Genomic DNA, 14,223 nt, shown 5'->3' on the forward strand with positions numbered 1-14,223 from the left:
AATATGCGGCCTTATTATTGCCGTGGAGGATTTTTTTTATTTATTGGAGGCCTATTTAACTATCGGTATGTCTTTGTAGCATGGTCGGAAACGTAGGAACCTGGAGGAAACCCACACAAACCCAAAGAGAATATAGATCGTCCATGGATACATCTTTGCTGTGAAGATGTTTTTGAAAGAAAAACTCGAGTGAGAACACACAGACCCCCCCCCCCCGTATTTTATTAGTGGACCTATAGACTAATGAGTTCTCCATTCACAGAACACGCGCTCCGATCACACGTGTTGCTTGAAGCTCCTACAACTCAATGCAACATAAGTACCAGGGCCTCCTTACGTATCCTGTATTATTTATAATACTGGCACCTTCTTACAGATGTAGCCATCTTTATCTTGACTTTTAACGCATTACATACTCAGGGTCAAGAAACTTTAACTTGACTTTTTTAAATAGTTTTTGTTGTGAGATATCAGGAAGTTATCAGAGTCAAGATAAAGATGGCTGTGTATGTGTCAGATGGGCCTGTGGGCCCACTCAGGCTCTAGGGCCCGGATGAAACTGCTATCTCTGCACCCCCCATAGCTAAGCCCCTGAATGCCATAAATAAATGGTACATGCTAATTTTTGTAATTGTTCCAGATTATAACATTGTCGCAAACTATGCAATTCCCTAATATAAACTTTAATCTGGCTCTGTGACTACAGGTTTGAATAAATGGCCCACAAGTGTGCCACCTCCTCTGCGTATTCTCCCCTAGAAGCAATACCCCCATAATACCGCATCTGATAGGTCCATGTCATATTTAAAATCGGAAGGAACATAGAGGTACATTGTCTACGGGTGCCGTATTACAGATCCATACGAAACATATCTTTAATACGTCTAAGCCTAAAATGGAATTTTACTTTAAACATCTCAACTTTCACGGAAATACATTGTCTCCTAAATACTGTTTACAAAGTGACGTGATACTCTGAAAGCCAAGGTTGTGCAAATAATGTAAGACTGAAATCAACATTAGCTAATCTAGCGATGGGCAGGACCACAGCTATAAGAAATACAGAGGTAGCAGTCACGCGGCCCAGGTGACTCACGGGCGCTCTGAATACACCAGTATTATAAATGGCGTAGGTGGGGTCTTTGTTACAGAGTTTGCATTGGGGCCCGGGAGCTTAACGTTATGCTTCTGGCGGTGGGACAGCAGATTGTGTAAAATACGCTGCTTGTATGCTGTATATGGAACCAACGTTTTTATTTTAAACTGGAAGTATAGTCATTTTCTATTTAGGAGGAATCAAGGCCATGTGTACAAATGACCTATAACATACAAGACCCCCTCCCCCGCTCCGATGTTCATCATGGTGCTGATTTATACGGTCAGTTTGAGCTCTGACCTGCAGGAAGTGGCTGTGCGGACAATTACCTTTTCACTTCCCATCCGATATAAAGGAAGGAAATCTCTCTTAAGAATTTTAGCTCCCAAAATGTAAAAAAGTTGTTGCTAACAATGTAAAAGGGAAACCACTCTGCTGAGTTGGTGTATCCAAGGCTACATCATGTTTTGACTTGTTTACTATAAGAAATGGTGAGTAGTAACTACTATATTAAAGTACTAAGAAGGTACTGCTTCTCCTTGCGGAGATCCAGCTGGTAGGGAGTCTTAAGGGCAATGCTTCCTGGGAAAAGTATGCAAATTACCTGTAGCTCTCCTGCTGAAGGAAGAAAACGGTCTCTCTAGTGCCACCTTTAGGTGACTACCCTGTAAAGTCAATTTATGACCCTTTATAATTCTGAACCCTACTCTGTTCTGATGAGGAGAAACAAATCTGAAACCATGCTGTCTACAGATGGGTGTCTCTGGTTTGCCCATTAACCCGAGTCGTGTTCCAAGGCTCTATGAAGGTACGGACATTGACTTGCAGAATAGTCATCTATAGGTGGCAATAGAGAGACCATTTTCTTCCTTCTGGATGTGAGCTATTTTGCATAATTTTTTTAACAGGAATTATTGCCCTTAAAGGGTTATTCTCATTTCAGAAATGTATGGCATATCCACAGGATATGCCAGAAAATGTCCGATAGATGGGAGTCCCACCTCTGAAATCCACACCTACCTCTAGACTGGAGCCCCCTGACCCCTGTCCTACCTTCTCCCATTGTCGTTGCTCTCCAGTCACTGAGTTACGAGGTGGCCAGCAATAAGGTAGCAGCATAGCTCGCTGTGCTACGCTGTTTCTGTAACTCACATTCACTTTTATGGGAGTTACGGAAAACGCGTAGTGCTGAAAACTTGGTGGTTTCCGTACTCCCCGGCCACCTCACAGATCCGAGGCTTTAGAGCAGCAACAGCAGTAAAAGGTAGGGCAGGCGTCAAGGGTCCCTTTCTAGGTATAGGTGCAAGTCCCAGTAGTTGGACCCGTGTCTATCGTAACATTTACAGCATATCCCATAAATGTCAGAGATGAAAATACCCCTTGAGATTCCTTACCATCTGGATCTCTGCAAGGAGAACCAGTACCTTCCAATATTTGTCTGGCATTCACACACTTGATGATTTATCCATATGTAGCTTGCTGGCGACAATCTAAACGTATTCCCATTCTCTGGTTTACAATGGACGCCATATTTAAAGAGCGCAAAATATTCATGGAGACTGGAATCTTGTGATCCCTACCAAGCATAGGAACATGTAATACCACTTGATAATGCAAATACACGCTTCCAGTTGTAAAGCCGACACCCTTTTTTTTAATCTATAAGGACTATTTTACTAACAAACATTATCTTACTGTATGAAAGAACAATTTAAGGGCACAATGTTTGCTTAGAAGGTTGAAGATATTCACCAAACTAGCATATTTGACAATTTCTTTATTTAATTGAATTAATTCACCCAGCAGATAATGGTTGTATTTAAGCTTAAAAGGGGTTTTCCCATGAGGGTTATTTATGACATATCCACAGGATATGTTATAAATGTCAGATAGATGTGGGACCCACCTCTGGGACCCGCACCTGTCTCTAGAATGGGCCCCCTAAACCCCGTTCTACTACTCTGTGTTGCTGCTGAGTTGTGTGATTTCCGACCATGAATTACAGAAACCGTGCAACTCGCTGAGTACGCTGTTTCTGTAACTCCCATAGAACTGAATAGTAGTTGCAGAAACTGTGTAGCTTGCGTGCTACGCTGCTTCCATAACTGCCATTCACTACTATAGGAGTTACAGAAACAGCGTAGCTCAGCGAGTTATGCTGTTTCTGTAACTCCAACCATGTAATCAGTTAGTGGCCGGGAGGCAGCGTGAGCACAAAAAGCTAGAACGGTTATTAGGTGACACCGTTCTAGAGATAGATGCAGGTCCCAGAGGTGGGATCCGCAACTATCTGACATTTATGACATATCCTGTGGATTTATCATAAATGGCCCTCATGGGAAAACCCCTTTAAAGGGGCTGTGCAAGATTAGACAAAATGGTCTACTTAGGCTACATTCACATGAGCGTGACAGATTTACATGCGTAAATCTGGTTGTGTGCGTTGTGTTTTGCATCCGTTTGCTTTGCGGGTGGCCTGTGTTTTTCACACACTCGCAAGCACTTATTTTTTTTTTCAATGTAATTGATGCGTGAAACACGGGCAGCACACGGCTGTGCATCCGTGTTGCTGTCCGTGGTTTTCACACACCCTTTGACTTCAATGGGCACGTGGGTGCACCAATATAGGACATGCAGTGAGTTTCACGCAACGGACACTCGCTGCGTGAAAACTCACGCATGTGTGAATAGTCCCATTGAAATCAATGGGGCCGTGTTCTGTGCATTGTTTCAACACACCGCACACGGACGAGATTCATGCTCGTCTGAATGAGCCCTTAATGTAGTGATCCTTATCATGACTCTGATAACTTTATGTAGCGTGGGGCAGCAGAGTAACTCCGTTGATTTGTGCTGTTGCCTTGTAGTCCAGGGACCACTGGGTTCAGTTCCAACCCAGGACAAAATCTCCATGTAGTTTGTATGTTCTTTCCGTGTTTTCGTTGGTTTCCTCCAGGTTCTCCGGTTTCCTCCCAAATTCTGAAAACATAGTGATCAATTTATTGGCCTCCTATTTAAATTGGCACTAGTATATCTGTCTGAGGGAATTTACATTGAGAGCCCCATTGGGGACAGGGACTGAGGTGACTGACAATCTCTGTATAGCGCTGCTGGATATTTTAGCACTATATAAGCAACATTAAAAAATAAATGGAGAGAAAACTGCAGTCAGGTGAGAATTTTTTATTTTTTTTCAAACCAGCAATCTGGTGGCTTTAAAGGGTTAAGAGTCCAAATTATTTTATTTTTTTTGGACTGGACTGATATTGTGTTAGGTAGAGAAAATGATTCGTGAACAAAAAATGTCCTCCTGGTCACAGACGAGCAGTGTGTGAGGACACCACCAAATAAAGCCCATATCTCAGGTTCCTGGACCCCTATGAGTGCACTGGAGGATGCTGGGAATAACTAAAGGACTTCCCAAACTCAAAAGTGTCATGTCCTATCTTGGAGTGGTGTCCACCCCTGAACGTCCATTGAAATCAATGGTAGTCGTAAAAAAGCATTCGTTTGGAGCGGCATTTGCTTATTTAGAAAAACAAAGGTATCAAATGAAGCCTAAAAAAGTATAAAAGAAAAAAGCATAAAAAAAATCTTGCAATTTAAAATCTGCCTCGAAAATCCGGAAGGAATTTTGAGGCAGATTATTTCAGCTTGGCAAAAAAAGTGCCACGGTCACATACATACGCTTATTCCTCCGTTAAATATATTAATAAATTGTCAACTGGGTGTTACCATACCCTAGGGTCTGTACCTAAAAGATCTTAGAATGGCAGCACTGATTGGAAATTGTCAGAGTATTTGGGGACACCTCTCTGTCAAGGGGAATGGTAACTCCCAGTTGTCAATTTATATATACATTTCCAGGAAGAATAACAGAGGAACAGCACAATGCAGAGTTTCAAGAAAAGATGCTCCAGGATTGTTCCTTCATGGGGGAATACAATTATTTAAGAAAAGAGACAAGTCTGAGAGGCAACAAGTCCTTTTTAGCAGCATGCAGTGCACAGAAAATCCACTTTTTTTTGGCCAAATTAACAAACCTAAAATCTTCTATAATTCCAATGAAGTTGTACAATATAATGAAATCTCACTTGTGTCATTGGTTTATAGACCGAAAAAGAGGAACCTTTACTTGTGACACAAACGTCTTACGTTTCTTTACACAACAGCTTTTCACTTCCTTTTATTTTCTTCTGAAATACAATGGGGGCGATGGCACAATGCTAGGACATGTCATCACTTTGTGGGAGTCTGGCTGCCGCTACCGATCCTGAGAATGAAGGGGCGGCAGCACTGCTTTAGCGCTGCGTCCCCTTTTAAACTATATCCAGCCTAAAATTATGAGAGAAGGGATTCATAATTGCAAATTTTTACTACATATTTAAAAATAAAAATAAAATTTGCATGATATTGAGCAGTTTTGGTCACTGTAGCTGTCCACAACTCAACATTAATTGATCTAATTTTTAGTGGTGGGAAGAAATTTCCCACCACGTGTCGGTCAGCTTTTCCCAAAACCGCTTAACAAGGGATACATTACGTTTAAAGGGATTATCCAATTTCGGCAAATTAATATACATTTTTTTGTATAGTTAAAAGTTATACAATTTTCAAATATACTTTCTGTATTAATTCCTCTCGGTTTTCAGGATCTCTGCTTGTTGTCATTCACTAGGAACCTTCATTGTTTATTTCCAGTGGATAAAATTCTGTCCATGGTCACGTATGGACACACAGGTGCACGGATCGTTAGAGTATGTATATCAGAGCTGTGTCATCCAACGATCCCAGAACCTGTGTCCATCACATGACCCTGTAATGAGCCGTGCACGTGTGTGTCCATCACATGACCCTGTAACAAGCCGTGCACCTGTGTGTCCATCACATGACCATGTAATGAGCCGGGCACCTGTGTGTCCATCACATGACCCTGTAACGAGCCGTGCACAAGTGTCTTCATTTTAAGTTAATGGCCACAACTGTCAGCGAGAGAAGTGCATGTAGAGGATCCTGAGCTTCAATGCAAAATCTACCAAATGGCCTCCACCTCCCATGTGCCGCTTATAATACTGGTGTTGTCTTATGTGGCAGAGGCCAGGGCCTGATGGCATTCAATGCCTCTGCCTCGCTATAGCTATGCACCTCGTCAGAGATCAATCTAATTCATAGAGTATCGGGCAGATCTCCGTGTTGGTCTCCCTATTGTACAGCGGCAGCGCTCTAGTTACAGCTAAACTATGCAAACCAGAGAGCTGCCAGGGTGTATGAGGAGTCATTGTTTAATAAGTGAAACCGAACCATTAACCTACTGAACAGAATGAAATTACAGCCAAGTTTATGAGTCTCTCCCACACAATAGCACATACAGGGCGTGTACGAACTTGAGATCATTCTGAATTGACAACATTTTTTTCCCTCCGAGACTCCTATTCAATAGCAATAATTATTTATTTGATTTTGCAGTTCATAAAAACAACAAAAAAAAAACAACTATTTTTTCACCCCCTTATAGACTATATTTAGGTATGTCATAAGGGTCATATTGGTAGGGCAATATTCACCTATAGGGTTCAATAACCCCTATTGGTTTAAATGGAGATTGACTGTGATCATATGGTCATCTTTTTATTAAGATCAACATGAGGACCACCAGACTCCTGACATCAATGGGGTCCTGAGCCCCTCCATTGGGATGCCTTTTGAAAAGTCTGTTATGCGTAACCTTCCATCGTGATATGATCCCAATATAAGCTAGAGGTGGTCAGCAAACTGTATATTGTGAGTCAAAATAATAACTAGCTGCAATTCAGGAGCTTCATACTGGCACAGGCCACCGAAAAAAATTTAAATGACCCCAGTACAACGCTACCTCTTATTGTCCATCCCACATCTCCAAATCCAGCCCTAGATACAACATTATCCCATAAGGAAAGCATAATCAATGTGATAATCTATAGACCAGTAATCTATGGGTCGTGTCATCAGTCACTTATTCTTGGGAGTTTCTCTACATACAGTAAAAGTAGGGTCACCCTGGCATGATCGAGGAGAAGACTGAATGATCTTTGTCTTCTGTCATAAGTTTTATATATATTTTTTTTTAATCTAACCCATAATGTAGGTTTTCCTATCCTAATGACTAAATATTCTCTCTTGTAGTGCAGTCGAATAAATGGTCAGAAGGCCTAGGATTGAATAATTGTGGTAGATTTTAAGGGGGTTTGTCCGGGATTAGAAAATAGGTTCTGATTTTTCAAGAGACAGCGCCACTCTTGTTCATGAGCTGTGTCTTGTATTGCAGCCTGCCTGAATGGGAATGAGCTGCAATACAAGACTCAACCTATAGACCAGAAAGGCTCTGTCTCTGGAAAAAAAAACAGACCTTTTGTTTTTAAAAAAACAGCCAACCCCATTATATTACATAGTCCTTACGCCACTGATGAGTCACTTGGGTTTTTTACAATATTTCAACATCACAAACAGCCTATATTTCCTATTATTCCTACATTACGTTCACAGTACCTGTTTATGACGAAGCTTAAATGAAGGAAGTGTTCTAATTACAGACATCTTATTATTTCTATACTTTGTTTTCTAATAGGTGAGATGGAAATTCCAACACCAACCACGGTAAGTAGACACAATATTATCATTACTAGTAATATAGACTTAGAATAGAGCGGGGGCTACATAACAATAATCAAAATTGGCCCCCTTTTGTGGTGCTGGGGTTTGCCACCCAGGGCAGAAGGGCCTGTTGTGTGCTTGCCCCTCCAGGAACCCTGGACCCTTGGGCCAGATCCCCAACTCTGAGGACCCCATAACGGCTGCATTGCTTGCCTTTATGGTATATACACTATTGGTAGGTGCCTATGAGAATCGTGTTACAGATAAGTCACACAGTTGACTTGGTCTGTTTTGCAAATTTTTGAAATAGAAGAGAGATGGGTCTAGTTACATAATTCAAAGCTTATGAAAACGGGAACTAACAGAGAGTTTGCAGTTGTTCTTTTCCTGAATGGGGGTTGGGATCTCCTATGCTCAAAATTGTACGAATGTGGTTTCACAATCCTATTATATCATGGCAAAAAAGTTAAATACCCTAAAACTCCACCATCCTATACCCAAATCCAAGCAGTCTACTTAAAACGACCTCACAAGTAGTCTCATTTGAATATGAAACTGATAGTTATAGTATTAAAGGGGTTTTCTGGGATGTGAATTTTTTTTATGACCCCTGCAGCCAATCAGAAGGCTCAGCAGACATATGTTGTATTTCTGGCATTATACAATTTGTCACCACTGAGCCCTGTGATAGGCTGCAGCGGTCACATGCTATGTGCATGTAAGCAAGCACTGGGAGTGCCGCCAGAGCAATAGCGCTGGATCGCCAGGGGCAGGGATGGGCAAGTTTTTTTTTTTTAATTTCATTTCTAGCCCCTAATAAAAAAGAATTCACATGCTGGATAACCCGTTTTATTTTGGTACTGTGTGGTACTGTTATGTAGACATTATGTGGATTCCAAAATGCCAATCTTTTTATTTGCAAGGAGATAAGCCACTGCCAGAGGAGTCTCACATCAGCTTTACTCCTTATCCCTATTGAAAACATGCATGCCTGACCGAGCAGAACGTGCATGTGTATGAGCGGGATCGGAGGATTAGCTATACGAAATATATGGCCAGCTTTAGACTGCCCCTCCTGGTAAGGGCGGGTTCACACATAGCGGAATTTCACTTAAATTCCGCTGCGGACACTCCGCAGCGTTAATCCGCAGCGGAGCCGTTTCTCCATTGACTTTCACTTTAATTTAGCAGTGTTCGTTTACACGATGCGTACAATTCCGCTGCGGAGCATAGGCTGCGGAGCGGAATTTGGTGTCCGCAGCATGCTCTGTCTGTTGCGGAGCAGTGGCGGACTGGTTGCGGACTCATGGCGGAATTTCTCCATTGACTTCAATGGAGAGTCAAAATTCCGCAATGAAGTCCGCAGATCTTATGTGTGCTGCGGAGCGTATTGTTTTTACTACCATGACATTTCTTCATTCTGGCTGGACCCATGTATTTCTAGGTCTACAGCCAGACTGAGGAAGTCAATGGGGCTCCCGTAATGACGGGAGCGTTGCTAGGAGACGTCTGTAAATAGTCACTGTCCAGGGTGCTGAAAGAGTTACGCGATCGGCAGTAACTGTTTCTGCACCCGGGACAGTGACTACCGATCTCAATATACATGTATCTGTAAAAAAATAGATAAGTTCATACTTACCGAGAACTCCCTGCGTCTGTCTCCAGTCCGGCCTCCCAGGATGACGTTTCAGTGTAAGTGACGGCTGCAGCCAATCACAGGCCAAGCACAGGCTGCAGCGGTCACATGGACTGGAGCGTCATCCAGGGAGGTCGGGCCGGATGCCGAAAGAGGGACGCGTCACCAAGACAACGGCCGGTAAGTATGAAATTCTTTGACTTTCACTAGGGAAAGTGCTGTCCCTTCTCTCTATCCTGCACTGAATAGGGAGAAGGGAAGCACTTTTCCTGCAGTCCGCAGCGGCCAGTCCGCATCAATTTTCTGCACATTTTGTGCAGATCCGCTGCAGAATCTGCAACGCAGATTCTGTGCGGCATTGATGCGGACAGTTGCGGAGGAATTCCGCCATGTGTGGTCATGCCCTTAGGAGGAGTGTCTGCAAATAGCTCTTCTTTCATGAAAACTTTATATCCTTGATGTGGTAATCATCTTCATTCAAGATGAAAGAAATCTGGAAAGGGAACTTTTAAAATGCACAGGAGTAGAAAAATGCGAAGCATTTGTTTCACGTTCGGTTGACTTCTAGTTCATGTTTTCCTCTTTTACTAGAACTCCGTTGGTCCCAAAATAGGAATGACACTTTCAGATCCTGATTTCTTTGTGGTTTCTGCTTCTGAGGAATAAATAACCTGTGTCCGCATTCATCTTGGCTAGAACATGGCTGCTACGATTAGTCCCGATCAACTTCCACTCAAACAGGTCCCTTTACATCAGGGAATCTTACAGACACCTACAACACTTAAAGCTTAGCCTACAATTGTACCCATCAAATACCACCCATAGCGCCAATTATGGGGCAGGAATATAACTTGCCATATCTCACGTCCCGCTATGAGCCTGCTTAGCCATTCAGCAGAAACCAGGGGAGTCACATGACCTCAGGGTATTCATTTAGTGTCCACTAGGCGGCTCTATTCCGGCTGCTTTGCCCGGCTCACTGTGATTGACAGGTCCACGTGTATTCAACCATATAATGGTAGTTGTTGTAGGAGCAAAAGCATATCCATTAATCATGTTGAAAATGACATGTTTGTATCTGGCGTTGCATACTTATATCTGGAAATATTTAATCGCTGGTGATTTATACATGTATTTTATTTTAGGAACAGCATGAGCTCCAGTATGCTTCAGTTGAGTTCTCCAAGAACATGCCAAGAAGACCACCGCAGCAACAGGTATAGTGTCTTGAGAATACAATATTTAATTGGCACATGAACCGTAACGTGTCGGCACCACGTATTCTATACATTAGTAGACACTCTTACAGTGATCCTATTCAACCAATCAGGTTGCAGCTTTCAGTTGAAACGGACGTCTGAAAAATGGGAGCTGGAATCTGGTTCCTATGGGCCAGTCACTACTTGCCCATAGGAACCAGAAGACATAGCAGAGCTAGAAAAAGTACAGAGACCTGTCTAATGATCATCTTATAGACTGGAAACTATAACATTCACTGCGTCTAGAGGAAAGAAGTTTTCCCCATCAGAATATACGTACAGTTTTTTTCACTGTAACAGCAGGAATTTTGAAACCTTTTCCATCATGCACTGTAATAGTACGTTGCGGCTCGCAGTTAACACAAGCCGCCATACTATTATGATGCTGTTATGGCTCGGGCTCAGGAGCTGTAATATACAGTCAACAACCGTTTCAATGGCAGTTTACCCCTTAGAGGCCTCTATTAATGCTGACTGCGGCATCTGTGTTTAGACATAGTGGGAAGGGCAACCTCTGTCATCCCAAAGGCACCACGTGATCGAGGGTATGAATGGGTTGCCATGGCAGCCAGGGAGCCTAGCAATGGCCAGAAGCAGGGCCTAATAAGCTGCCTGTCAGTTTTTACCTTGACACATATAATACATTGCAATACAAAAGTCCTGCAGTGTATTATATGAGCGATCAGTTGGTGAGATGTTCAAGTCCCTTGAAAAAAAAAAAGTGTGAAAAAAACATTTTTTTCCCCACACACAAAGCCCCGTTACAAAAGTATAAAAATGTCAAAAAAAAAAAAAAGGATACATATGTGGTATCACCGCATTTGTAATGATGCAATAAAATGAACACAATAAAATAAAAACGTTATAACTTTCAGGACGCAGACAAGAACAAAACAAAAATCGCTGCATCCTTAAGGAGTCAAAGAAACACTATGGGCAAAACTATTAGTGTATTATGACTAGTGCGGGCCCTCAGGGGGTGGGGCATGACAAAGGAATCTTTTTTTTTTACTATACTTTGAATCCTTGTGTGGGGCACCGCCCTCTTTAACTCTACATTAAGTATAACACAGTGTATACGTTTTGCCTGGCGTATTTCTTTAAAATTTTACAAGGAGCAGCTCTTGGAAGAAAACCTCTTTCTGTGCTGGTGATGGAGGGTACCTTAGACTAAACCCTGGATCTTTATGGTTTAAAAACTTGCATGGATTAAAGAGTGCATTTATACATCCTTGAATTGTCCTCCCATGGTGTTCAAGACATTGACCATCGGAAAAGTGAGGTCACAGTTTTTCAAACTGTTTTTCTTATTGCTCTAATACATCTAAAAAATAATATTCAGCTAATAGTCTAGGGAAAGATCTCCTATCATATTGCGTCTACAGCTCTTATGCCAACCTACATGTTTCCATGGTAACAGACTACAAACAAACCTTGTGCATAGTCTGATCCTGCAATCATATGGTGGCAGAGGAATTAGGGTAACACATAACTGCAGGATCAGACTACACAATGTTTGGGTGTAGCTTGTTACCATGGAGACACATAGGTGTGCAGAGGAGCTGTGGAAACAACACGGTAGAACATTTTTAATCAAAAGTATTTTACAAATTTAATTTTTTTAGTTTTTTTTAGTCTTCGATGCATTGTAACAAAATGGTTACAATCGTGCACATACTATTTGATTACACGCAATGCCCCCTGGGTACTTTCTTGTATTACCTTAATAAAAGTACAGCGGTTAAAGGAGTATATACTGTATCTATGGACTGCGATGAGTATATTCAGTGATATAGTAACCATTGGGTATATTTTTTTTCTCCTTTTAGAAACCTGAGACAATATATGAAAACCGGAGTCCCCAGGCACCACCGCCTTCGGACAATGTGGTATATTCCGAGCTAAAGTTACGCTGAAATCGGCTTCCCTAACATTCCTCCAAGTGCGCACCAGGATTTGCTGTACAATCTGCCTTGTCGACATTCTGTCGGATGCATAAATTATACACGCTCAGGATGTGAGCTTATTCCATTCTGTCCTGGCAGGACATGAGCTCGGCACTGGAGCGGAGCTGTCAAACTAAACTCAGGCCATTATACAATGTGAACTTTCCCGGTAGAGCTTTAGTTTGTGCTTTCTGCCTGTCTTGTGCCGCCCCCTAGTGTCCAGGTGAAGAATGGCAGCTAAATGTACTGATCTGTTTTACCCGACCTGTGAATTTTATTTTATTTTTTTACCTTAAAATGTATGTACTGTACAATTCCATGGAAACTGCACAATATATAATATATACTGAGTATTAATTCTAATTTAGATAGATTCATATGTACATGATCCCTACACTGGGCTACGTTTTACAAAATCCTACCCATTAACCAAGGGCGTAGCTATGGGGTACATAGGCAGCTGTCGAACCTGGGCCCTGGTGCCTTAGGTGCCAAAAGGCCCCTCTGTCACATAAATAGCACATGGTAGCAGAGGGGTTCTGTTACAAATTTAGCATCGGGGCCCAGGAGCTTCAAGTTATACCATTAACCACCATGGTTTGGATGTATATAATTTAGTATTATAACCTTAATAATATGGTGAACTTGGCAGCATGCCCAACATTTCCTCCTCTGCCACCTGATTACTGGCACGCCCCAGCTTTGCCAAAATTGGTGGTACTGGTCTCTCTTAAAGAAGCCGTTCTAAGAAATCTTCCCTTGGGATAATGAATTTTCATGTGGTTAGCACTTTGGTCAGCTCTGGTCATAGGATCTTGAGTAAAATGTGTATTTCTTCCTATTTATAAAGGCTTAATACCATAGGGTGGGAGTGGGCACTGCAGGAGCACCCAGAAAATTATAGGGGCCTAAAGCAGAACTACTCTGTATATAGGAGTTTTTTTTTCTGTCATTCTAATAAATCCTGTTTCCCATCATAGAGTACCAAGTACCAGGCCCGTAGGATGGGGGTGCGGTAGTGTCCATGATTCTTGCCTTGAGCCCCATTTATGCCAGTCCTTTTGTAATTGGTTGTAAATGTACTATAAGTATTAGGACAATTGTAAGCTCTATAGGAGCAGGTACCCCTATGAGTGAATGCACCACAACTATGGTATATGTGAGCACTATACTGTAAATATACAAGAATATAATTAAAATTATGTCGTTCTCTTTTAAAATAAAGTGTGAATTGGTTATTGTTATAAAAACCCTAATGTTGCATTTGATTAAAGTGCCTTAAAGGGGTGTTCCCATCAGAGACATTTATGACATATCCACAGGATTTGTCATAAATGTCAGATAGAAGTGGGTCCCACCTCTGGGACCTGCACCTATCTCTAGAACAGGGTCCCCTAAACCCCGTTCTACCTTTTTCTGCTCCCGTTGCCTCCCGGACACTTCCTGGTTATATGGTCGGGAGTTACAAAAACAGCGCAGCTCGCTGAGCTAGGCTGTTTCCGTAACTCCAATAGTAGTGTATGGCAGTTATGGAAGGAGCGTAGCATGCGAGCTATGCTGTTTCTGTAACTACTATTCAGTTCTATGGGACTTATGGACTTACGGGACTTACTTTCCTAATTCAGGTTCGGAATTCACCTGATCCTGCCGAAAACA

The 14,223-nt window shown here is 42.1% G+C and overlaps 1 protein-coding gene across 3 annotated transcripts in view; it reads left to right on the top strand.

Annotated features, from left to right (window-relative positions):
• Positions 1 to 13,791, top strand: part of LOC142662210 (cell adhesion molecule CEACAM8-like) — a 41,910-nt gene extending 28,119 nt beyond the window's left edge. For all 3 annotated transcript variants that reach the window (XM_075840274.1, XM_075840275.1, XM_075840276.1), the window contains exons 7-9: positions 7,701 to 7,729; positions 10,508 to 10,579; positions 12,451 to 13,791. In XM_075840274.1, the coding sequence (XP_075696389.1) occupies positions 7,701 to 7,729; positions 10,508 to 10,579; positions 12,451 to 12,537 (188 nt within the window). In that variant the 3' untranslated portion in view covers positions 12,538 to 13,791. The remainder of the gene's footprint in view (positions 1 to 7,700; positions 7,730 to 10,507; positions 10,580 to 12,450) is intronic.
• Positions 13,792 to 14,223: the final 432 nt, after the last annotated feature.

The sequence above is a fragment of the Rhinoderma darwinii genome, chromosome 10 (genome assembly GCF_050947455.1).
Source record: "Rhinoderma darwinii isolate aRhiDar2 chromosome 10, aRhiDar2.hap1, whole genome shotgun sequence".
In the NCBI taxonomy this organism is placed as follows: domain Eukaryota; kingdom Metazoa; phylum Chordata; class Amphibia; order Anura; family Rhinodermatidae; genus Rhinoderma; species Rhinoderma darwinii.